This window comes from Abramis brama (genome assembly GCF_963993115.1).
Source record: "Abramis brama genome assembly, chromosome: 8".
Lineage (NCBI taxonomy): Eukaryota > Metazoa > Chordata > Actinopteri > Cypriniformes > Leuciscidae > Abramis > Abramis brama.
This window is the reverse complement of record NC_139970.1, coordinates 3758047-3784536: the sequence shown is the minus strand read 5'-3', so window position 1 is coordinate 3784536 and position 26490 is coordinate 3758047. Positions and strand designations below refer to the sequence as shown.

The window sequence follows — 26490 nt, the reverse complement described above, 5'->3', positions numbered from 1 at the left end:
AACCTGTCCTGTGATTTTTAAAAAAAAAGTTTTTATACACTAAATTGTGTTTGTTGTCTTTACATTAGATTAATAAAGTTTCATATAATCTAGAATAGATATGGAATAAATAGCATTCAATACAAAATGAGTATCTCTCATATATTGAATTTTTTTTTTTTTTGAGTTTGAGTTTTTATGTGAAAGATTTGCTTTGTTGTGCATTTTAGTCATTGCAAAATAATTTATTGAGGCCAAACATAAAATAACAAACTGTCACTTCACCACGTGACAGCAGCAAGCAGGCCCCAGATTGGTTAACGCGGCGCGAATTGACTCAGAAGTTCAGATTTTTCAACTCGGGCGGCAGACACGAATTTGCGTCAAACGCGTGAATGCACAAAAAGCACTAATAAAATCATTTGCGCTTAACGCGCCAGACGCGCCGCAGGAATATTTTACGCACATAGCGCGTCTTTGCATTGACTTAAAGGAACACTCCACCGTTTTTTGAAATAGGGCTTATTCACCTTCTTTCCTACATTTAGATAAGTGGGCAAATGCATTTTTGTCTCAGTGCATGCATTGTTTTAGTTTGACAGGGTCGGCGCTAGCTTAGCTTAGCACAATGAATGGAATCCTTTGTTGCCAGCTAGCATGTCCTGAGTAAAAGTGATATAAAAAAACCCCCACCTAATTACTTCTTGTGGCCTGCGTATTCACAACAAGTACAAATAGCGATGCAGATTAACACTTGGCGATTTCCTAGGCAGATACGCAGGCCACAAGAAGTAATTAGGTGTTTTTTATTTTTTTATATCACTTTTACTCAGGACATGCTAGCTGGCAACAAAGGATTCCATTCATTATGCTAAGCTAAGCTAGCGCCAACCCTGTCAAACTAAAACAATGCATCCACTGAGACAAAAATGCATTTGCCCACCTATCTAAATGTAGGAAAGAAGGTGAATAAGCCCTATTTCAAAAAACGGTGGAGTGTTCCTTTAACATTGAAATCACTCGCACCTGACGCGCTATTCGCGTCCGGTGTGAACGCACCATGAGTCAACAACGACATAGGGGGACTAGAAGCAGCAGAAGAACTGGCCCACTTTGGCAGGAAGTGGCGCATCGCCTGTGACGACTTCTGGGCCGCTGTAAAGAGCTCAGCAAAGCTGTTCACTGCAGAACCGAACAGACCAGAAGGAGAGACAGGGGAGTCAAGGAGGGCTGTTTTGTCGGCGGCACACGAGGACCACCAATATGGCCATGGCACGACCAATCACTTGGCCCATAGACTTAGTGGTGCGCAGGACGAGGTCGGTCATGCTGCACAGCTCATTGAAGGACACCGGGTCAGGACCAGTTTTATCTTGGTCTGGAAGACTTGAAGGACCACCATTGTATGATGGGTGGATCCAGCTTGACCATTCGCGGCATACGCTCTGGCTGTGAGGACAGAAGTAGTCCTGCACGGCTTACCTGTTATTTAAACTGCACACGCCTGTGACGCATTACGGCTCGACACGTCCAGCGGAGCTGATTGTGGACAATTGAGGATGTATTTTAAACGACTAAATCACAGATACAATTCTTTTATCCTTGTTGTTCATAACTGGACTTTTAAGTGTATTAACTTTGTCTGTAGGCTTTGTTGTTGCTATAGTGACAAACAATTTGAAGTGTGTGTTGTGGATATTTAAGAAAAAAGTTTGTTTTGCTTTGTATATTCAATTTAACAACTGCTCGCTCACTGAATCAGCTGAAATGATTTATCAGTCAGTAAAACAAACAGACGGCACTGAGAACAACCAGCGCTGTTTTTCACTTGTTTTCCTCTGTGAACATGCGCTAATTTAGCCTGGCAAGCCAGACCTACATCAAGATGTTAGGTCTGGAAACTCACCATAGACACGGCTCAATCCGAGGGGCGGGATAAACGGCTGTCTTTCAAATTCCCTCTGCACACAATAGGACAGCGCTTCAACCAACCAGAGCGTTTTCCCAACAGCGGAGCTGACGTTAGTTGATAGATTCAACTTTTGCCGTATCTGGCCGGCAAAACGACGAACACATCTTCCTTTTTTAAGAATGACTTAAGTGCCGTTCTTTGCTCTTTTCTCAAAGAAAAGTTTAACTCCAAGTCCTCCAGAGTCGTGGCCAAAGCCGATTCAAAAGACTGTTCTCCAGCAGCCGCCATTCTCTGTTTTCAAGTTGCAGGGTACCGTCGCAACTCTGTCGTCATTATGTTAAGCCCGCCCCGCCTACTCTATACACGACGTGATTGGCCTGACCCAATTTAGGTTTTTGCAGCTCGAAAGTCAATGGAGAGTTGCTAGACTACCCTGGCTGCAAAATACATTTTGCTGCCGCTAGGGTGCGTCTAGATTTCTAGGCTAGCGCTATTTAGATGTCTAGATTTGGGCATTGTTTGAATTCTAACAATTCCAATTTCGATTCTGCTTATCGATTCCCAATTTAGATTCCAATAAAGTAAAAACAATAAAAAAACTTTAGATAACATTGGAAAACATTTAGTTGTAGCAGAATATCATGAATAAAAATCAACCTAGCAAACACATTTACGTTGTGGCAACGTCTGTGGCACGTTGCATTTCTTCTATGGCAACGTCACTGTCTACGTGCTCGCAACATTGTAACAACTTAGAATTGTAAGAGGCGACAGAGCTCATTCAGCAACTGAGAGACGACGCATGACAATTATTTATTTATTTTTAATGCTAGATAGGCCTATAGATATTCCCCATTTAGCACATTATGTTTTAAGGTTCATTTTTAATTAGTCAGATGTTAGATAATTATATACTTTTTAAATATTGTTTATCCTTATTATTATTTAATGGGGCTATCAGTAAATTAGCCTATAATCAACACCTGCAAGTGTACACTTTGAAGAGTAAAAATGACAGAAGGTTAATAAAACTGCATATATGGTAATCAAATTGCTCTTCCAAAAGTCATACATTTGTGAAAAAAGAAAAAAAAACTAAATGAATATACAAATTTATTTTAAGTATAATAAATAAAACATAAAAAGCAAAGATCAGAACATTTAATGAACAAAACCGGTTCTGTACATGGCAGACGGGAGCGTAGTCGAAAGCCGGACGATAAAGGTCGGTAACCGGAATCAGTCCAGGAAACATCCACACATCCAGAGGAGCAAAGAAACGAATGAGACTAAATAGCAGACAGATGAAATGAAAAACTAAACAGTGCGAGCGAGGCTACATTAGTCACAATAGAAAATGAAGTTGTAGGTTGTGTTTGAATAATTACGTATCTTATTTAGCTGAGGTAAATAAAACGCAATACTCGCGTATCCTTGTTCGATGAAGAACGAGACAACACTATGAGCCCAACGGGCGGCTGAAATTTAAAAAGGCTGATTTTCCCGCTTCAGGGCAGTGACGAGTACATATGTCGTCCAGTGGTTGTCAAGACACCGTTGCCACAAACTTAAGCAATGTCCCTGAACGGTGGTTTAATGTCAACATTGTGACAACGCTGTAACAACCTTCACCACACAACATATTTATAGCAACCTTTTGGCCATGTTGATAAAACGTTAGAAGGTTGGGTACGTTGTGCCAACGTTCTGTGTTTGCAGGCTAAAGAACGGTTACACAAGGAACGTTTGCCTGTGGATTAGAAATACCATAGAAAAACAACTAACCTAACTAATATAAACTTCAAGCATTAGTAAAGAAAAGTAAACACTCAATAATTAAAAAAGAACAAATAAAAAATAAGCAATTGCAACAAATAGATACAATTGAACAAAGATACGATTGAAATAAGTGTTTTATGATTTTCAGGTATTCAGGTACAAAAAGTGTAATCAAATATAAAATGACACTGCACTTTATAAATAAAATATACTTTACAAATATTTACAAAAGCTGTCATAGTTAGCAACTTATCATTTCACTCCGCCGAAATATATGTAATATAAATAATGAATAAATATAATATATATACGCATTCTTGAGTATTGGAATTGAACTTTAACAGTTGATGATGACGTAATAAAAAATAAGCAAAAGAGTATGTAGCACAACTAATATGTGAGATTCTGTCTAAACAAATGACAAAACGAAGTATAATAAACTTTATCATAAACTAACATTTTATTATTATACAATAAACAAGTTTTATCAATCAAATTACCAGTAAACCTTTATTCAGGCAAAAGACCACTCATACACTCATATGTTTGAATTCTACTTTTTATAAAAAAGTATTGACATTTCAATACATTTTAATTGACACTTTATTTATTGCTGACTTTATGAAATCATTGCAAAATGCTTAACAGGATGGACATCTGTCACAGACAAAGATAATAATGTTGTAATCAGAAGATATCTATTATAGAACACCAGAAAAGACAAACACATGGAACCACAATGACCAGGTGACATGCAGGATAATACATATTTTGTCAATACTTTTTTTAGCATTAACATTAACATATATATATATATACAGTATATATATATATATATATATATATATATATATATATATATATGTATTATCTTCTACTGATTCTTGTGAAAGATATATGCATTTCAATGCTGACATGTGAATTGTGCTTTAATAACTAATTCAGTCTTTTTAACAATTACTAATACTTAATCTTTTTCATCACATAATTGGACAACATGTATTAAGATATATTTCACCATGAATTCCCATGACATCTATTATATATTTCTATGGACTCTGGATATTGGATAGCAAATTGAACAGGACTTTTATTTTGGTCTAGCGATATGACGTCATAAAGCTGCGCCGTGCTCCTGCAACTGTTATGATTAAAGAAAGGTTTGTGGTTTTACACATTTAAAGAGTTTAAATTGATATACATCGATTTGATCGTTTTTACAAGAAGTATATGACAATGTATTATTGAAAATATCTTTGTAATATGCTTAATGTAACAATATTGCGTTTTTTGTGTGAGTAAATCGTATACGAATGTGAGTAACAGAAAAGTTGCGTCTCATTTCGCGCACTATATCGTGTATCAGTTTATTTTAAACACGAATTCAGGTTTTGGAAAGTGGTGATGGAGAAACGGAGCTTTTCGAAACTACGAGTCAATTGAATCTAATGCTTTGCCAAATGACTCACTGATTCAAAGCGCTTGAATCACCGCGCGCTGACGAATCCTGCCGCTCAAAACAGTGTAAAAAATACAACGAAAACACAAATATTATGATTAATAATGACAACTTTCATGAACAAATCGCAAATGTTTTTATGACGACGTAATCTGTTAAATCTACAAAACATTAAATATGAAGTGTCTGTATAATTTGTTTTTTTACGTAGCGCTTGTTTTGAGTGATTTTTGTCTAGTCAGTTTATTTAAGTCCATTAACTCTGACTCTGACTGACTCCCTCACCAGTGCGGTGAACTACTGAACTAGAGCTGATTGAGACGCACTCAGAGATTTACTGTGGATTTATTTTTCTTTCTGTTGATTATTCTCATTTTAAACATGACAAATTGTCCAAACACACAGGAAAATTAACTCCTGGAGAAACATCTGAGATCCACGTGACAATATTATAAAGATGGCGTTTATTAAACAGGAGAGTGAAGACATAAAGATTGAAGAAGTGTTCAGCGTGAAACATGAAGATACCGAGGAACAAACAGGTTAGTTTCATTCAGTCCTTAGGCTAATGATCTACAGAAATGAATGATATTTTTGAAGAAAGTCATATGAGTGTCCTAATTAAAGCGGTTGTACATGGAGCAGATCTTCTCATGTGGATAGACATGTTTGTTGAGATCACATGACCAGACAAATGGAAATAAAGTGTTTCCGCATGAACTTTAGAGGACCTGTACACTTGCATTATATGGACTAGATAGATTATTTATATGGATTATAAATCTGTTATTCAGAAGAAAGGAAATCAAATACAGCTGGGATCATATGAGTGAGTAAATGATGAGAGAACATTCATTTTGGATGAAGTATCCCTTTAACTATCACCACAGCCCCATCAAGTACCTTTCACTAAACCAAAGATTGAAACCAAAAACAGTAATATTAATGATAATGTTAACATTTTATGAAAGGTGGCCATTATTATTATTTTGATCCTAAACAAGTCAGTCATTTCATTTGATATGAGATTGTTGTAGTTAGCAAATGACAACAAGCCCACAATCCAAATGTTTCTTCAATATTTCTCATTCTTTAGGCAGTTTCACTTGTATAAAAATTAACCCCAAGAAATGACCCACAGGCTCAACCCAGCTTTTGACTTTCCCGATTCCGGTGATTCATTTGAGACAACTCAAGCAGGAATTATGTTATTTGAAACAGTAATAATCTACTAATTTTATGTTTCTTTTTCAAAAAACAGTAAACATTGATGCATTATTAATAATAATTAGCATTTTTGTCTTGTATTATTTTCCCAAACAATATGGTTTAATTAAAATTATTTCATTATTGTCCGCGCGGAGGCTATTCCATTTTATTTATCCATTACAAATTATTGTCATTAAATGCATTATTTATCATTTATAAGTGTGGTCCAATTATTTGTTTGCATTATTTAGGCATTATTTTATTTCTTTGTAGAGAAATAAAATAAACATTTTCTGCGGTTCAGGTAGAGACACGTCAAGTACTCCCTCCCTGGGTCGGTTTGAGTATACTCCCTTAGAGCCTAATCACTGCCCGGGGCCGACGCTCTTGACAGTCGAAGCTGTAGGCCTTCAGTAGGCCTTCTCGATTGTCCAGAAGCATAAGATTGTTCTCCCCTTGTGTAAAGGGTCAATAGCACTTCTGCTGAGTACACTGCCTGATAACGATGTATCTTAGCTCTTAAAGGAGAACTCCGGTCAATTTTAACATTGAGCTCATTTTTTTGTAAATTTGGAGTGCTGTCAGTACAGAGAACAACGACAAAAATCGGTGTTGCCTACACCGTGTTATCCTCTTTTTAAAATTTGCACTCTGTTGACTTCAATGGGGCAAGTTTTAAACCTGCTTTTAGCCTCTTAACATCCTTGATGTGTCATTACAAGTGCACAGTCATGTGAGTGATTCCTTCAGAGTGAACACGGGTGAATCTGACTGCAGTAGATGTGAAAGATAAGAATAAAAGTGAAGTTAATTCAGCCAGCGCTCATACCTGTATTTACATCCTGTTTTCGGTCGAAGTCCATAGTAATCGATTGTCGAGTTCACGCCCATAGGCTTAGTTACCTATGATCACTCACGTGAACTCGACAATCGACTACTGTGGACTTCGACCGAAAACAGGATGTAAATACAGGTATTTGCGCTGGCTGAAATAACATCATTTTTATTCATATCTTTCACATCTATATAAAGCACCTACAGGCGGAGGCACTGACAAAATGGCTGAACAAAAAAAACAAACAAAAAAAAAAACACAAGAAAAGAAAAGATACCTTTCAAAAAGATGAAATTAATGTCCTTTTAGAGGAGATAGAGCGAAACAAAGATGTTATTTGTAACAGATTTAAAGGATTTCTTTTATTTATTTTTTTGTTCATTTAATTTTGATTAAAATTATTAGATTAAATTATTTCTATTTTTTGTTTTGTTTTCTGACCTTTTGAATTATTTAATTTATACATTAATTTAACCAACAACAAAAAAAGAGTAATAAAAAGTACAATCAAAACCTTATATTATAATCACATTGCATTTGAATAAAGTTAAAGATGTAATCTGCCGGTTGTCCTGCAGGTGTCCTCATAACTCTGTCTTCTTACGATGCACTTGGGGATGTACGATTACTCCAGAGCACTCGTAGATCTACGAAGATTTTCAAGTGCTACTTAAGCTACGATGCTTTTGGGAAACAAACCGTAATATTAAGATCAGTCCGTTTTTACGATCAACTTAGGCTTACGATGCTTTTGGGAAACGCAGCCCTGGCCTTCACTGGCCTCCTTGAAAGCGGCTCCTCAACAAGTTGAATATTTAGCAGTAATCATTACGCTGCAGGCTCCCTGATTCTAGCCCAGAGCCTGGTCATGTATATCAGGTTGAGCATAGTGTTCCAGACACTACCTGAGGTTCGCTCTCTATGAATACTAAGCTCCCTAAAACTAGTCGGAAGGTCGGAGGACTCTCACAAGGCTCTCTCACGTTAGATCAGCCCTAGAGCTGGAGGCGCTCCCCAATAAATTGGGATTTATTATGTGGGCGGGGTCTCCCTAGGGGGGTCCGGTCCCCCGTGACATTAAATGGCACTTTCTGGAGAGTTTTGTGCAAAGAAATGGAGAAATTGAGTCTTACATGAGATGTGAAAAACTGCAAGGTTAAGAGCATATACGTTGCATTGTTGTAGTATCAACAGGTATCAGGACATTTAGCATTTACATTACTGTTAATCAGTCAGTCAATCAATCACACACACACACACACACAAAGGCAAACAAACACACACATATAGTCTAACCAGGACTCAACATAAACTCTTCAACCAAGTATGTAGTTTTGATTTCTGGCTCCAGTGGTTGCCTCATTACAAACTGCCTATTATTAAGATATAAAAATGATGATAACACTGGTTAGTTTTACAATCAACATTTATTTGTGTTTTACCTTTGTACACAGTACAGAGTTCACACATCTATAACTCATAACTCATCTATAACTTCATTACTTCCCATAATGGCTGGTATGCAAACACCTCAGTATTAGTCTGCCTTTTCTTACACACCAGGTGCTCTGCAGATCTCCTCCTCTACCCACTTTCTAATCAATTTAGTGGGGTCCCAGGATGCTAATGGAGGGCCGACAATGTTAACAAACATTAAAGAGGACAGATTTTCAATTCTCAGCAGGGAACGTAAAGGTGTAACAACTGTGTTCATTTCAGAAAATCCTCTCTCACATTCTGCACTGCTTACAGCAACTGTTTCAACAGCATGCCTGAGTGTTAGAAGTGGTGTAGTCATGGGTTTTGAAATCCCTAAAGCTTGCCTTCAGACCAGTAAAGCCAATACTAAAGAGATCGCAAACCTCCCTTAGTCCATGTTCCCCATACATCTGAGGTAAAGGAGAGGGCCAAGTTGTTTTGTTAAGAATGTTCACCTTCTGAAACAAGGACTCTTCTTCCTCTGTCACCATTCTTGCCTCCATGTTGGTTTTCAAAGCTTCATAAAATGTTTCTGGCTTGATGACTTTCTATAAAAAAAAAAAAAAAAAAAAAGTTTTTACAAGCATATTGCCTATATTTTTGTAATATATTAAACACTGTTACACTTTTTGAAACTATTTCAGCTTGTGTAGGCCTGCTTTCTGAACATATTGAACACACTTTTAAATAATAATACCGAAAACTGTGATAATTTTGGTCATTTTCACACCGTCCCATCTCTACTGCCAACATGTTACAGAGCTAGTCATGCTAAAATGTCTGGAATATCAGCCCACCTTTTGAAGAAATCAGTCAGTTTCCTCTTCTTGGGTGGATATGCTCCACTCATTTCAATGTATCTCTTAAAGTTGGAGAATAAATGGTTGATTTTAATTTCCATTATTCACCAAGCTTTCTTTTTATTCCAAGGCAGTAGAAGGTTCTGGATTTCTACAGGCATTCGTATGCTTTCCACTCGACCTAGAGAAGATAGAGGAGTTGCTGACCACCGTTGCAGATCTTTATAGATGGATTTCATTAATTTAGGGTAATTTGCTTCATATAGATCTTGCTATAAGGGGGGCCTATAGATCCCCAGGTACTTGATGCCCTCTTTGGGCCACTTAAAGCCACTCAGTTTTATCACTCTCTCAGAGATCTGGCATCTAATATTCAGGGACTCAGTTTTGTCTATATTTACTCTATAACCTGAGTAGTGTCCAAACTTGGAGATTAGTTTTTTTTTATTTGGGGTATTGTCAATTGAGGGTTTGATAAGTAAAGTAGGACATCATCTGCCTATAACGAGATTTTATGCTCCTCACCTCCTACCACAATGCCTTTTATGACAGCACTTTCTCTCATGAGCTGGGCGAGAGGCTCTTTGCTTATGGCAAATAATAATGGGGACAGTGCACAGTTAATTTAATATAAATTAACTCTAATTGAAACTTGTGGATTAGAGTATGGAGTTAGTATCCATTTAAAAAAGTTAGGTCCAAAATTAAATCTCCTCATGGTATGAAACCAGACACTCGATCGAATGCTTTATATGCGCATCCAATGAAATAATTGCAATCTCTTCTGTTTTAAGTTTTGAGTAGTTGACTATGTTTAATAGTCTACGTTTATGATCACCACAATACTTTTATAAAACCAGTTTGGTCTGGATTTATAATATTGGTAGTCATTTGATTTAATCTTTGAGATAAGATGGTTGTCAATATGCGAAGATCTCCATTTAATAAAGAAATGGGCCTATACGATTGGCATAATGTTGGGTCCTTTCCTTCCTTATGTATAACGATTATTGTTGCATCATTCCATGAGGGGGCCAAGACACCTGCCTCTAGTGCCGCATGATATGCATTTAGTAAAAGTGGGGAAATAACTTCTCTGAATATTTTATAGAATTCATTTGAATGACCATCCGGGCCTGAGCTTTTGATATTTTTAAGTCTTGAAATTGTCTCCAGAATCTACTCTTCTGTAAAAGGTCTGTCTAATTCAGATCTCATAGAATCGGTTAACTGTGGTAACTGTATATTCCCTGTAAATTAACTGAAAATTAAAGACATTTTAATTCTTCATCATTTGTGCATGCATCAGTATTTTTATACAGGGACTTATAAAAGTCAGCAAACATTTCAGAAATCTCATCGGGTTTTGTGAGGGGAGTAGATGAATTCTTAGATTTTAGCTTTGATACCATGTTTGTGGATTGTTGTTTTTTCCAACCCTAATCAAACACACCTGCCTTTAATTTTCAAGCGATCCTGAAGACGTTAATTGGTTGCTTCAGGTGTGTTTGATTAGGATTTGATTAGGATTGGAGATGAACTGTGCAGGGGTGCGTTTCCCGAAAGCATCGTTGGCCAACTATGGTCGCAAGTTCATCGCAATGTCCATTGAACTCTATTGGTAACGACGGAACTTGCGACCATAGTTGGCCAACGATGCTTTCGGGAAACGCACCCCAGGACAGTTGATCGGCAGGAGCAGGATTGGGCACCCCTGTAATTAGACGGAGTGCTAATAATCTGCTCGCTCTATTGCCGTATTCATAGTATATTTGCTTAGCAAACCTCAGCCTGCCTTCTCAGGGTACCCGCGGGGTCTTAAAAGCATTGAAAAAGTCTTAAATTTGATAATCTCAAATTAAGGCCTTAAAAGCCTTGAATTTGGTATACAAAGTCTTGGATTTCGTTACAAAGGTCTTAAATTTTTCTGGCCTTTTCTATGATTAAGTTCATACCGTAACAAAATTAACTGTTACTAATGTAGACTAATTAAAAATTAGTCGCGTAACGTTGAGTGCACCTCGCGCTCCACGTCATAGAAGAACGCGCGAAAGCGTGCACACCCGTTACAATGGTTACTAATCAGAGCTTTTCTGTTAAAAGAACAAGTCTTTTCTGTAGTATCTGGCCACAACCATCCACGTGCGCTCTCTCTACATTGTTGAAGAAGCGCGGATGATCTGAAAACACAGACAAGCTGGAGTTCAGCGATCTTCATTTGAGAAGATCTGTCACGAGCCGCTTGCGCTGTTTGTGTGACTAAATCTGCGATCAAAATGCAGGCTGATATTTAATGTTGATCATTATGTGAGCAAGGATGCAATGTTACACGATTTCAAATGTGACTGATTTTATACAACAGTAAAAAAAAAGAAAAGAAAAAGGGTAACATTAAGTGATGTACTACATTTTAAACAGTATTGTCAGGCTTATTGCTCTATTTTGCAACAAAATCTGTGGCTTTGACAAAGACAATGAGTTACCGCCACCTACTGGTGATTTTAATATCATATTTTTATTCATATTAAACGTTTTTTAACATTGAATATTTATTGAACATTGTTTTATTTAAAGCATTATTTATTTTTTAAAGGTATTATAAAAATGAAATGGAAAAATCGATTAAATGGGGCAAATATTGTCCCTTAATGGAAAGATGTGACTGCAGTCTAAGTGGAAGAGAGGGGGTACGGCACTCTAAAAAATTGGAGAACTAAGGAAAAGGGATATGTAGAATTGCACAAGTGCTACTGCTAAAGAGTGCAATGTCAATACAGCCTGTTAGCTTAATTTTAATTTCTCATAAGCTTAATCGAATTGGCCTAGAGAGAATAATTATGACATTTTCTGTCTAAAGACTACATATAAAATAGCTACCAAAATTAAAGTAACTGCAGTTTGACTAAAAGTAATGACTAAAAGTTGACAAAAAATGCAAACACATTTCGTCAACTAAAACTATGAAAGGCAGAATGACTCAAATGTGACTAAGACCAATAAGCATTTTCATCTGAAGATGAAGAGTAAGACTAAATCAAAAATGGCTGCCAAAATTAACATTTGCATACACACGTGCGCACTACAACACTGCTGCGTATGTATTAAATATGACTGATAATTTAAATAAAATGTTTTATTTTATTCAAGTAGTCTACTTGTACATAATTATTTTTTAGGGTTTAAAATGTATACAGATTTGACATTTTCCCCTCATACTTCTGTCGGAATTGGTACGAAGTTGGCATTGAATTTCATTTGAAATGGTATTAAAAAGGTCTTAAAAAGCCTTGAATTTAAGTTGGAGGATCCTGGGGGTACCCTGCTTCTATCTTACACGAGAGTAAAGCATTTAGTTCTCTATTTACTGCAATCAATTCAGTTAATAATGCACTGGTTGGGGCCTGTTTATGTTGTAGTCTAATTTCGTAATGGTATTCTCTAATTGTTGTCTAAATTCTCATTCCCTTTTTTTTTTGCACTTGCAAATGCAATTATCTGCCCTCTTAGATAGGCTTTAGCACAGTCCCACAATGTTAATGGTGATATCTCTGGAGTAGAATTTGTAAACAGGTAGAACTGCAATTCATCGTTTATAAATGTGACAAATGCATTATCATTTAGCAAAGATGCATTAAATCTCCATTGTCTGGATATCGGTCTATGACCTAGATCCCATAACATCGTCAAGGATGCGTGGCAAGAGAGTGATATGGGCAGTATTTTAATATCGATTACTCTTATGTAATTCTGAAACCAGGGTGAATAAATAATCAATTTGTGAATATGATGAATGCCTAATAGAGAAAAAGGTAAAAACTAGACCCACCTCCTTTAAGTTGTCCAGATAACGTCTTACTCATTTTGGAGTCGGCTGCCTATCCATATACTGTGACCAAACACAATTGAAGTCTCCTCCCAAGAGGATCCCTTTACTGTGTAGCCAAATAACCACAAATACTTTTTTTTTACATAAATCAATACAATACTGCTTAAACCAATCACTCCACATATACAAATGCTCAATATTCCCTACTTAACCAAAATACTACTAAATTAATAGCAAAACAAATCAGTAACTTCTTACGTTCTGCTTCGGGGCCATTAACTTCACCTCAACAATCGTCTTATATTTCACCGGTGGGTTTTTAATGGGAAAGCCAAGGTTGGGCACCACAGAAATGTCGGTAGAGCCACTGCACTGGATGTCAAATTCTCCGCCATCTCTACCTGGGAAAACAACCAAATTAATACACATGTTAATAAACAGTGACATTACATAATAACCGAATAGATACTCACTGACGCAGTGTTTGATTTTTTTGTAATTTCACTGGGCTTTTACTCTTATTTGCCTGAAAAAAGATGTCCGTTTCTCTGCCGTGAAAACAACAACATTATGAAAATCACGGCTGGTTTGAAAAACTGCATTAAAAAAGTTGTTACCAGTCCGAGATGCTTTTTTCACAGGACTGACATTGTGCACATATCCACAAATAACGTCTTTACTTTCCTCAACCTTAAGTTTTTTGACCGGAGAAGGTGCTACAGCTTTACCTTTGGCACTTCTTCTACATTTCTTTAGCATTAGCTAATTTTACACTTGCATTAGCGCCACCTACTGGGCTCTTGCATGATAGATAGATAGATTATTAGAGATTGTTATATATATATATTAGTGGTGGGCATAGATTAATTTTTTTAATCTAGATTAATCTCACTGTAATCTTGGAATTAATCTAGATTAAAATGGCTCATTTGAATTCTGCTGAAGGCATTCAGAATATGTGCGCTACCCAAATAATGACTAAAGGGCACGTGTTTCTTAAATACATAGTGACATTTAAAAGAACTTGTGAAGAAATGCCAGAGATTTTTTTTTTTTTTTTTTTTTTTTTTTAACTAACATAATAAAGTATGATTATTTTTTTTTACTTTGAGCAAAGATGGAGCTATAATAGACTCTTCTTATGAGCATATAAAACAAAACAGCTCCTTGAAAAAAATGAAATGTAGCCTAATACTGTAGTAGTTATAAACAAAGGTCTATTTTTAGTTCAGATTAACATTTGAGGGCAGCAATTTTATTCATAATGTAAAAATAAAACCGATGTAATGTTACTTGAAAGCATTATAGCCTACTATTCCTGCCAAACTTCCATGGTTGCAGTTAGTGTTACTACAGTAAATCCATGGTGAATGTTGCAGATCTGTGGACACTGGATAGTTCATTCATGGCACAATGTTTCTTCCTGGTTTCCACGCACTGTTTGATCCGTTAATAACGGAGACATGTGAATGTTTCTCAATTTATGTCAAAATTGCACATTAGTCACTCAGAAATAAATTACCGTTAGGTCTATTTCACAAAAGAAAGAGGAGGTAGAGGACACACACTTCTTCAGTCGCATCTGTTTCTGTTTATCTGGTAGAGGACATATTTACATCACATTTAGAAAGAATGATAATTTCTACAAATATATGCCACCAAAAATACGATCTGAGGAGCTTTAGCACTCTCTCGACTCCCATACAGATATTTTCAGTCAGAGAAACAGAGGAAGCTCCCGAAAAAAAAGTTGCTTTATTTTATGATAGTCCGGTTTAAAGAGACGAGACGTAGGTTACTGACAGATAAAATAAAAACATGACTGTGATAGCCTTTATGATTGGTCTGATTTCTTCAAGCGGTCACTATGTTTTTTTTACTATGCGTATCTTCAAGCATTTACTATGTTTACTATGGTAACGGTTAGCGCGCATAGTCTTTTGCATCACAAACAGAAGGCATTCAAACATAAACGCGAGTTAAATTATTTTAAAAGTCTTTAAAGCTGACAGAATCATCCGGCGCTGCCGTCTCCCGACGATAAACTCCGCCTCTGTTCGTAACCACTCCTCTAGCCCGAGCTGGCCCGCTTTGGCCCAAGGTATTCGACGGGCCAGAAATCCTGGCCGTTGGCCCTGAGTAAGCCCCGATCAAGCCCCGGAAGTGACAGTGGAAACGCGTCTGGCCCTGGCACGCACTAGCACGGCCCGGCCCTGGCCCGACAGTGGAAACGCGGCTAATCTGAGTTCCAGTATTATGGGTTATTCTTGTTAGGCCCTTAACTACCTGCGTTAGATCAAAGTTATCACTTATTTGTTTGAGATTTTTCCTGGCTGATCTATCTTCCCAATTAACATTAAAATTCTGTAAACTTATGTAAATTTGATAAACTGGTATGGTAATGGCTGCAGGAGGTGAATTTGCATGAAGCCAGGTTTCAGACAGACATAGAAAATCCAAATTTGAGTCTATTAACAGATGTTGGATTTGTTCATTTTTTGATATGAGACTGCGTACATTAAGGTGTCCACCAAGTAAGCCCTTTGGTTTTATGCTGGAGTCCCATATTATTTTAGAGTTGTTGACAGTTCTGAAGACATTCCATTTCCTGTTTTTCACGACTGCTAGATTTGTCGTCAACTTCCTGTTTTGCTTTATAGTACTTCCGGTCGTAGCTGAACTACTTATGTTAGTTTTATTTTCACTTGAATGGAGATGTAACTGTAACAATTGTCGAGTTGGTGAGTTTTCACCTGCATTATTAGACCCATATGGTGATTTCTGCTGAACCGCGGTGCCGTGAATAGGATGGGCAACGTTTCCCGAGTTCCTCACCGTCGCACAAGGTGCTGGTGGAGTTAGTACGCGCGGCGCTTCCCAGGCAAACAAGCCATCTCTCCGGGAGAATCCAGATTCCTCCTCCATCGAACTAGCCGCCGCCACCGCGCTGGTCATCGGTAGATCCACGGTGCTCGCTGAGAAGATGGTAGGTGAGTCGGTTGTTCGAGTGTGTAGTTTTGTGTACATGGTGAACATACCTGAAGGTTTCCAGTGTTGCTCCTACTGTGGGTAGATGATACACAAGGTCCTGTCTGTGCTGGTGCGCTGCGCGGTCCGGGGCATGGATGGATATCTCCGGATAGTAGTAGAAAAATTGCAATTATGAACGCAAGGCTTTGTTGTTGCTGAAGTACAGTTTTGTACACTCGACCTCTTGCTTGACTGAAGAGATGTGGATGAATGAAGGTGATAGCTAAGGCATATCTCCCGAATCCGAAGTGTTTATTTACATGGCTCGCCCTCAGATGAGGTGGCCAGGATAGTTTTATGTCACCATAAGGGTAGTATCTGTCATCAAAAGTTTGTCTGGTGACGGTATAACTGATATTACTTGTAATCAGCACGTATACAAAGAGAGCTGCAGCTATACCTGACACACCCGGCGCCGCCATCTTGAATTATTTTTTGACACATCAGTTCATGTGTCAATGTGTCAATTATTGCATATTTGATACATCAGAAAAGCAGAACTTAATATTTGGTACAGAAACCTTTGTTTGCAATTACAGAGATCATATGTTTCCTGTAGCTCTTGACCAGGTTTGCAAACACTGCAGCAGGGATTTTGGCCCACTCCTCCATACAGACCTTCTCCAGATCCTTCAGGTTTCGGGGCTGTTGCTGGGAAATACGGACTTTCAGCTCCCTCCAAAGATTTTCTATTGGGTTCAGGTCTGGAGACTGGCTAGGCCACTCCAGGACCTTGAGATGCTTCTTACGGAGCCACTCCTTAGTTTCCCTGGCTGTGTGTTTCGGGTCGTTGTCATGCTGGAAGACCCAGCCACGACCCATCTTCAATGCTTTTACTGAGGGAAGGAGGTTGTTGGCCAAGATCTTGCGATACATGGCCCCATCCTTCCTCACCTCAATACGGTGCAGTCGTCCTGTCCCCTTTGCAGAAAAGCATCCCCAAAGAATGATGTTTCCACCTCCATGCTTCACGGTTGGGATGGTGTTCTTGGGGTTGTACTCATCCTTCTTCTTCCTTCAAACACGGCGAGTGGAGTTTAGACCAAAAAGCTCTATTTTTGTCTCATCAGACCACATGACCTTCTCCCATTCCTCCTCTGGATCATCCAGATGGTCATTGGCAAACTTCGGACGGGCCTGGACATGTGCTGGCTTGAGCAGGGGGACCTTGCGTGCGCTGCAGGATTTTAATCCATGACGATGTAGTGTTACTAATGGTTTTCTTTGAGACTGTGGTCCCAGCTCTCTTCAGGTCATTGACCAGGTCCTATGTAGTTCTGGGCTGATCCCTTACCTTCCTCATGATCATTGATGCCCCACGAGGTGAGATCTTGCATGGTGCCCCAGACCGAGGGAGATTGACCGTCATCTTGAACTTCTTACATTTCCTAATAATTGCGCCAACAGTTGTTGCCTTCTCACCAAGCTGCTTGCCTATTGTCCTGTAGCCCATCCCAGCCTTGTGCAGGTCTACAATTTTATCCCTGATGTCCTTACACAGCTCTCTGGTCTTGGCCATTGTGGAGAGGTTGGAGTCTGTTTGATTGAGTGTGTGGACAGGTGCAGTTAATACAGGTAATGAGTGGAGAACAGGAGGGCTTCTTAAAGAAAAACTAACAGGTCTGTGAGAGCAAAACACGCTTCTGAGTCCCATTTCACCCATCCCGGGAGAGTTTGCTGCCACAATGTTTGTGAATTATCGTAAACACATGCAGACACTTTCCCAGTTAGTCATCAATTAGTTAAGTTGTGAGGTTGTCAGCTGTGTGTTGCCATTAAACTGGTGTTAACTTGTCTGTCTTTTTTTGCTTTAGACCTGATGCCACTGAAAGAGGAGAGTCAAGAACTGAATAATATGGAAGATGAACATCATGATTTTAAGACTGAAGAGAAATCAACAAACTTGGAAAAGACTCAGAAGACCAAACCTAACAGTTATTTCACTTGCTGTCAATGTGGAAAAGGTTTCAGTCAAAAACGAAACCTTAAAACCCACATGCTGGTTCACACTGGAGAGAAGCCTTTCACATGCCGTCAATGTGGAAAAGGTTTCAGTCAAAAACGAAACCTTAAATCCCACATGCTGGTTCACACTGGAGAGAAGCCTTTCATATGCCAACAGTGTGGAACGAGTTTTACTCAAATACAAAGCCTTAAAGTCCACATGAGAATTCACACTGAAGAGAGACGTTTTGCCTGCCAACAGTGTGAAAAGAGTTTCACTCAAAAACAAAACCTTAAAGTTCACATCAGAATTCACACTGGAGACAGCCACTTCATCTGCCAACATTGTGGAAAGAGTTTCACTCAAAAACGAAACCTCAATGTCCACATGAGAATTCACACTGGAGAGAGTCCTTTCACCTGTCAACAGTGTGGAAAGAGTTTCACTCAAAGACAAAACCGTAAAGCCCACATGAGAATTCACACTGGAGAAAAGCCTCATAATTGCTCTCATTGTGGACAGAGTTTTGCACATAAACATACCCTTAAGTCCCACATGAGAATTCACACTGGAGAAAAGCCTTTCACATGCCAACAGTGTGGAAAGAGTTTCAATCAAAAACAAAACCTTAACGTCCACATGCGAATTCACACTGGAGACAGCCGTTTCACCTGTCAACCGTGTGGAAAGATTTTCACTCAAAAAAAAAATCTTAAAGCCCACATGAGAATTCACACTGGAGAAAAGCCTTAAAATTGCTCTCATTGTGGACAGAGTTTTGCACATAAAAATACCCTTAATTCCCACATGAGAATTCCCACTGGAGAAAAGCTTCACAACAGTTGTATATCTTAGGTATTGCAAGGCTGGTGCCAGTATGTCTGATCGACCCCTCGATGAAACAAAAGGCCCTCCTGAGAATTAACACTTGAACTATCTCCTGCATGTGTAACAGGAACTTCCGAGACGCAGCACACAGTGCAGCTCACACTTCACACACACTATCTCCCCTTCATCCCCCTCCTCCTCCTCACCTAAAATACACTGAAAACCCTATGCAATGTTATGTATGTACAAGAAGCAACTATGCGTGTTTGATATCATTTAAAGTGTCTCAGTGCGCCTGGTAACATGGTCTCATTCTCCCAACTATAATGAAAAGTTATAAGATATGAGAAAAGTGATGTGTCCCTTAAAGGTGTTCCCTCCCCCAGATCCTCCATTCAGACTATGTAAAACAAGAACCCATTCAAGTACAAATTCTTATCTCACAGTTGTGAACCCCTGAATAGGGAACCAAAATCTAATTATAATGACAGACGTCACCATTTGGTAAGAATATTGAATTATCTGGGTTTATAAGGAAAAGGAGCAGAAAAGTTTGGGGAGTCTGTAGGTTGACTTCCCACACAACCGCTGTGTGTAATTTTTGTTGCCAGGTAATAATTTCTACAAATTCCTCTATTTCTGAATTGTTGTTATGATATGCTTAAAGGAGAACTCTGGGCAATTTTTAAGTTAATCTTGATCGTTAGACCTTTGTGAGTACTGTCTATAGAAAAAAAAACGAACCGGATCGGTGCTTGCAACATGGAGCTACTACAGCTAATGTCCAGAGCTCCCACTCAGCTAAAACGGCTTTTTTAGACGGCTGATGAACACCGTTACTTAGAGTTTCTGATATTATCATCATTCCGTGAGATGAAATTGTCCTGAGACTGAGCGCGAGCTCATGAAGCTCCGCCCCCTGTGCCGTGCAGCAGCAGCTTATTTGCATTTAAAGGACACACACTAACGGTGCGTGTCCACTGGCATGGTGCGAGCGAAGCAAGCATTTTCAATTCATTCCTATGGAAGTCGAGCTTCACGCTCGCGCAGTGCATTTTGGGATTGACTGCGGACCGGAGAAAGCATTGAGAGCGACCGAGAGCGTCAAAAGGTTGGGCAGTTCTCTGTGAGGTTCGGGATGTGACGTCTGTTTTGAGAGTTTAAAAATATGCAAATTGTGCCGGAGTTTATGCTGGATTTAGTGCGTAGATCATTTTGTTTACAAATTAGACGCTTTGCAGTTGTTATACATGTTAAAGATTTTATTTTGGATGTGTTCTTTGTTGATTATATTGGCTGGGTGTATAAAAGTTTATAAAATTTAAAGGAAATCTTTGCTTGGTGCATTTGGAAACAAAGCTTGTCTATTTCTAAATGTAATCGCGTGCATCGCTGATAATTATACTGTCCGTGTGTTGAAAAAAAAACTTAGATTAAACACACTCGCAACAGACACACCCCAAAGCGGAGACGTTACAGCGTTACCACTGAGCGGAGTTTTGCCGCTGTAGTGGACACGCACCGTAAACAACGCGTTTTTCTGAGCACCAAAAAGTGTCAATTTAAACGTACAGTATGGGATTTTTTTCTCCACTAGGGGTCGCTAACCTCTTACAATAACAAAGGCGTAGTTTGATGACGCAACATTTGCTAAGAATTATGGATCTTGTCGTCAACGTCAAGCCGACCGATCTAATAATGTTTATGGATGACTGAATACATCGATGCTTTTATCATGACTGTGATATGAAGCAGTTCGGGATTGCTAAGAGACAGCTATCAGCTCCACACGCGACGCGAGTCCCGCGGATATAAAAGGAATATGGACATTTCATTCTACCGAACTACACGCAGAATTACTACTCACAGGTCAGTTTATTAGACAAATTAAACTTGTGAGGTAACGCAGCGCTGTTTCACTTGGTCTAACATTACACTATCACTCTAAACTGCATTTGAATGTGTTGAAATGTATGTGTTAGTTTGTCTGTATGAGACTAGCAGTAAGCTAGATCAACATTAGAATAACATACAGATCATATTCTGACATTTTATCATTGTTGAACTATATAACATTGATTAGTTTTATGTAAATGTGCTCACCTGTTTAATAAAGTACATGTAGAAGCGGTCGAAGTCTCGGACGTGGAGCTCTCGTTTATATACTGTCTATGGGAGCTCTAGGCATCTCGAAAACACCGCGCTGATATTGATTCTCGTTTTAGTTCTCCTTTTTTATCCAAAGTCTGCTTGCCATAGTCCATAATGTTTGAACGAAACAACAACAGCGTGCAGATAGACATTGCGAACTACACAGTTGTCCACGTCAGTCGCCTTGGTTATTATCAGAGGGCTCTGGTTCATAGCTCTGGTTGCCATGGCAGCACGAGCGAAACCAGGGAGAACGCGGATATGACGCCATTGACTGCGACAAAACGGAAATAAAGAAACGTGCCGTGTCTTCAAATTAAATTAAAATTTCTCCTGGTTTGAAAGTTGTTGGAAACAGTCGGGATAATGTAAGTACACAACTAAAAAAAATATATAACAGATGTAGTGATTTTTGCTATTTTTAAAGCAAAAAAGTTACATATTGTGCCTTTAAACATGCTGTAAAAAATCTGTTGGGTATTTTGAGCTAAAACTTCACATACACACTCTGAGGACATCAGAGACTTATATTACATCTTGTGAAAAGGGGCATAATAGGTCCCCCTTTAAAATTCAGAATACAAAAACATAATAAATAAAATGTTACAATCAAATACATGTTTTGTTTTTAATTTTTAATTCAGCTACCCTGGCAAATGCAAAATATAAAATACACAATGAAAAAGTTAAATTACTGTTGAATTAAATTACTATACATACTACTCCTCATCTTGGTAAGAGTGAGACAACTCAATTATCTGCCTTTTCAGCTTCTTCGCCTTGTTGTCTGGCAGGCTTTCTAGGCAACTTTCTAAGTACTGTAAAAAGCCAGTGTGTGGTGAGGAGGCTTTTCTTTTCAGGAAACCCATAGCATACTGCATGGCCTCTGTAGCTTTATCCATTTTTTTCTAATGGGCTCAGACACAGCATTGTGTGCGTTGGAGTTGTAGGAGTGAATACGGAAGTGGAAGGAGAATGAGAAGATAAGATGCTCTATGGGAACTGGGATGTTGAGGGAGCAGCCAAAACTGTTAGACAAATTGTCACAACTTTCTTCAGGGGTGCAGTGGTCACGGAGAAAGGACAGGATGTAATAATACTTCCACTTGGGGAGGTAAACCTCTTCAGCTCCTGCCCCCGATTTACTGCTCTTCAGAACGATTCCATGCTCCCGCAAAAATACAGTACGCAAGTTTTTAAATTTCCTCTTGATATCTTCCTCTGAAAAAAAAGGAACATAATACTGTAACATAAATACTCTACAGGTGATCTATAGGTGATATCACTTTTTTTTTTTTAACTATGCGTTTACACACAGTTTATATTATGAAGCAATGTGGAATCAACTGTAGAAATTACAGTTATGGACACAAGTTAAGACTGTTCTTTAACCTTTGTCCATGACTATAACGCTGTAAGAACCATGTTGTCGATAAATACTACCTTACTACAACAACATTATTGCAATAGCCATTAGAAGTTTAAAAAATATGCATAAAGCAATTTTCACAACAGGATGTACCGGTTATAACTTGTTGCTCATCTGACAGGTGCTGACAGAGAGTCTGGAAGTCCCTCGTTTTAAGGTCCCGGTGTTTATACAGCTTTGCCTTTGGGTTCCACAAGTAGTCGTGCTCTGTATAAGGACACAAAATACGAGACGGTGATGTTAGACAAACACTGTTCCAACTTAAAAAACAACAACAACAAAAAAACAATCGATGAGTGGCCCTTCATTTATTACAAGTCAGTGGTTCTCAAACTTTTTAGAGTGGCGTAAATCATCCACTTAGACTGCAGTTGACCCTTCTCCCTTAAAGGGATAGTTCACCCAAAAACGAAAATGCTGTCATCATTTACTCGTCCTCAAGTTGTTCCAAACCTGTATGACTTTCTTTCTTCTGCTGAACACAAAAGAAGATATTTTAAAGAAAGTCGGTAACCAAACGACTGATGGTCCCCATTGACTTCCATAGTAGGAAAAAAAAATACTATGGATATCAATGGGGACCAGCAACTGTTTAATTACCAACCTTCTTTAAAACATCTTCTTTTGTGTTCAGCAGAAGAAAGAAAGTCATACAGGTTTGGAACAACTTGAGGACGAGTAAATGATGACAGCATTTTCGTTTTTGGGTGAACTATCCCTTTAAGGGACAAAATTTGCCCCCTTAAATCGATTTTTCAAGTGCATTTTTGCCTTTATAAAATAAATAATGCTTTAAATTAAAAAAATGTTAAATAGAGAAGTGATTCTTTTATAAAATTCTTTTATTAAATTAAAACAGCCAGTAGGTGGCGGTAAGTCAATGTCTTTATGAGTGAGCCATCGATTCATTCATCAGAAACGAACTGTATTTATGAATGAATTATTGACTCTCACAATTCGTTCACAAAACACAGCTGTGTGTTGGAGATGCACAACAGTTCTGCTGTGGCTTTTGTTGGAACTATTATTTTGTTGCAAAATAGAGTAAAAAATACTGACAATAGCCTACTGTTTAACATCACTTAATATTACCCTTTCATTTATTGAACTTTTTCAGTTAATAAACTGATGTATTAAAAGCAATGTCACAGTTGCAATCATGTGGATATTGGGGAAACATTGTATTCTGGCTCGTATAATATATGACCAACATTTAAAACAAGGACTCACACAAGGTATGTTTTTGTATCGAAGAGAGTTTGACTCTTAAATCGATCTCTATGCACGGTCTGTGTTTATGCCATAGACTGTAAAAAAATAGGTTTATACTTGTTCTTCATGCTAGTAAGTGCTAAATCCCCACTTTTACAAAGGTACATTGTCGAGAACAGCAGTAATGTATTTAGTGCAATTTGCTAAGGAAGCCGACTCCTATGGACGCTAATAGTGTGGATGCAGTCCCTTTTGACTCAGTTTTGATTGGATGATGTCATGTATTTACGGCATTTAACCTGCTAGATATACATGTTATGCGGTAGAATTAAATAAACGGCCAATTTTGTTCGCGTACCTTCTCTGTCGCCTCAATTTGAGAACCGCCGTTACAAGTGAATTGCCGAGACACAAGTCAGGGTATCTAGTTAACTAACTATGTAGCAAATTCACCTTAAGTTAGCTAAATCCCATAGAAAGTCTATGGAGCGGTGGCTAATGGCAGTTATCAAAACCAAAAACATTCAATGTCTAAATTACAGCCTGGGCACATTAAATTTGACATCTATTGGTATTTTAAGCATTAAATTAAGTTTTGGGTTTACACATGACAACTTACCAACATAAAAAGATATTAGTTGACGCTCCTTCTCTTTGCTCCACAGCCGCTGAGAGGCCGCCATCTTGTTTGAAAATTTTCTGAAATCTCCAAGGCGGTCACGTGATCGGCAGCTAGCATTCTGATTGGAGGATCTCAGAAAGTTGCCCTCGACCGATCTAAAGTATCTAGATAGAAATATGTTGCCCATTCTCAATGAGAAAGTGCCCAAGCAACATTGCTCAAAAAGTTGCCCCGTGTATCATCACCTTTACTCTCTGCAAGATTACAACTCTGTAACATCTATTTAAAGGGATACTCCACTTTAAAATGAAAATTCTGTCATCATATACTCACCCTCATGTTGTTTCAAACCTGTATGAATTTCTTTATTCTGCTGAACAGAAAGGAAGATATTTAGAAGAATATCAGTAACCAGACAGTTTCTGGTCCCATTGACTTCCATAGTATATATTTTTTCCTACTATGCAAGTCAATGAGACCAGAAACTGTCTGGTTACTGATATTCTTCTAAATATCTTCCTTTCTGTTCAGCAGAAGAAAGAAATTCATGCAGGTTTGAAACAACATGAGGGTGAGTATATGATGACAGAATTTTCATTTTAAAGTGAAGTATCCCTTTAAATATCCAGTTCAGTTTCTATTGTATTCCACCAGGACCTGATGAGTTGTATGCACTACAGCTGTGGCCAATATAAAACTATTGTGTTTCACAAAATTTGCTGCTTCAATATTTGTAGATTATATTTTCCACGTTTCTATGGTTTACTGGAAAACAATCGTGAGCATTTCATAACTTTTAAAGCCTTTTATAAGCAAAAATATTCAATAAATGAAAAGTCAATATTTACATTGTTGACCCTTTTTCATAACATCTGCAATGCAGTCTGGAATGCTTGCCAAATCCTGACTACACTGTAAAATAGAAAAAGTTAGTTCAACTCAAATTTTCAAGGCAACCGACTGCACAGAATTTTTGAGTTGAAGATATCAACTTAATATTTTAAGTTTTGATGAACTACAATTATTAAGTTGCGTCAGCTAAGTTTTTCAAGCTCTGACAACTAAGTTTTTTTTAATTCAAGTTACTGGAACTTTCAAGTCTGTAAAAGCTTACTATTTTGAGTTCAGATTACCATCCCCTGTAACAACTTACTATTTTGAGTTTAAATTACACCGATGACCGATAAACAGTTGTATTATGAAGTATTAATTCAGAAATGTGTAAATCCCCAGCTGAAAAAGCCAAATTATCTGAACTTTCTGAATTATCTGAACTTTGAAATTAGCCAAAAATGCAAACATGCAGGCTATAACAGTAATGGTGAAACACAGCTTGCTTCTACTGAACAATCAATACCGTAGTCTCTTGACAGTAATATGACAGCTACACATAAAAGATTTGTTTTTAGTTCAAATAAAGCACTTGTGTCCTGAGCAAATAAGGCACATGTCAATAAGTTGGGGAAATCAAAAGGAACAACATAAAATCTATAAGGTGGTCTATGTGAAGACTTACAAAATATCCAAACATAATAAATGAACAGACAGGATAAAATAAATCTTCCCCATGGACAATTGCCACACCAGCAAAGATGCAGACTACAACAGCAATGCTGAAACAAAGCTTGCTTCTACTGAGAAACAATCAATAGTCTTGTGACAGTTATATGACAGCTACAAATAACAGATTTGTTTTTAGTCAAAATAAAGGAACAACATAAAAACTATAAGGTGGTCTATGTGAAGACTTATAAAATATCCAAACATAATAAATGAACAGACATGATAAAAGAAATCTTCCCCATGGAAAATGAATCACTGGTTTAACAGCTTGGCCTTGAAGCTCCGTGGACATTTCCATGAAAATGTGCTGGATAGTTTCAAAGGTATACCTGATGTCTTTTGGGAACTCCATGTTGAGGGCATAAAGCAAGCCAAAAAGATATGCAAGCGCAGTCGGTGTGTCTGGGATGTCTTTCGGGACAATGGTTTCCT

At 38.1% G+C, this 26490-nt stretch overlaps 2 protein-coding genes across 2 annotated transcripts in view; both read left to right on the top strand.

Moving 5' to 3' along the window:
* LOC311088070 (uncharacterized protein) overlaps positions 1 to 26490 on the top strand; it is a 135640-nt gene that overhangs the window by 18086 nt on the left and 91064 nt on the right. The gene's annotated exons all lie outside the window — the stretch shown is intronic.
* LOC311088073 (uncharacterized protein) lies at positions 4804 to 21777 on the top strand. Its single transcript, XM_084121730.1, has 3 exons — positions 4804 to 4830; positions 5535 to 5671; positions 18123 to 21777. Exons 2-3 carry the CDS (start codon positions 5587 to 5589, stop codon positions 19004 to 19006), a joined length of 969 nt encoding a protein of 322 aa, XP_083977856.1. The 5' UTR covers positions 4804 to 4830; positions 5535 to 5586; the 3' UTR covers positions 19007 to 21777.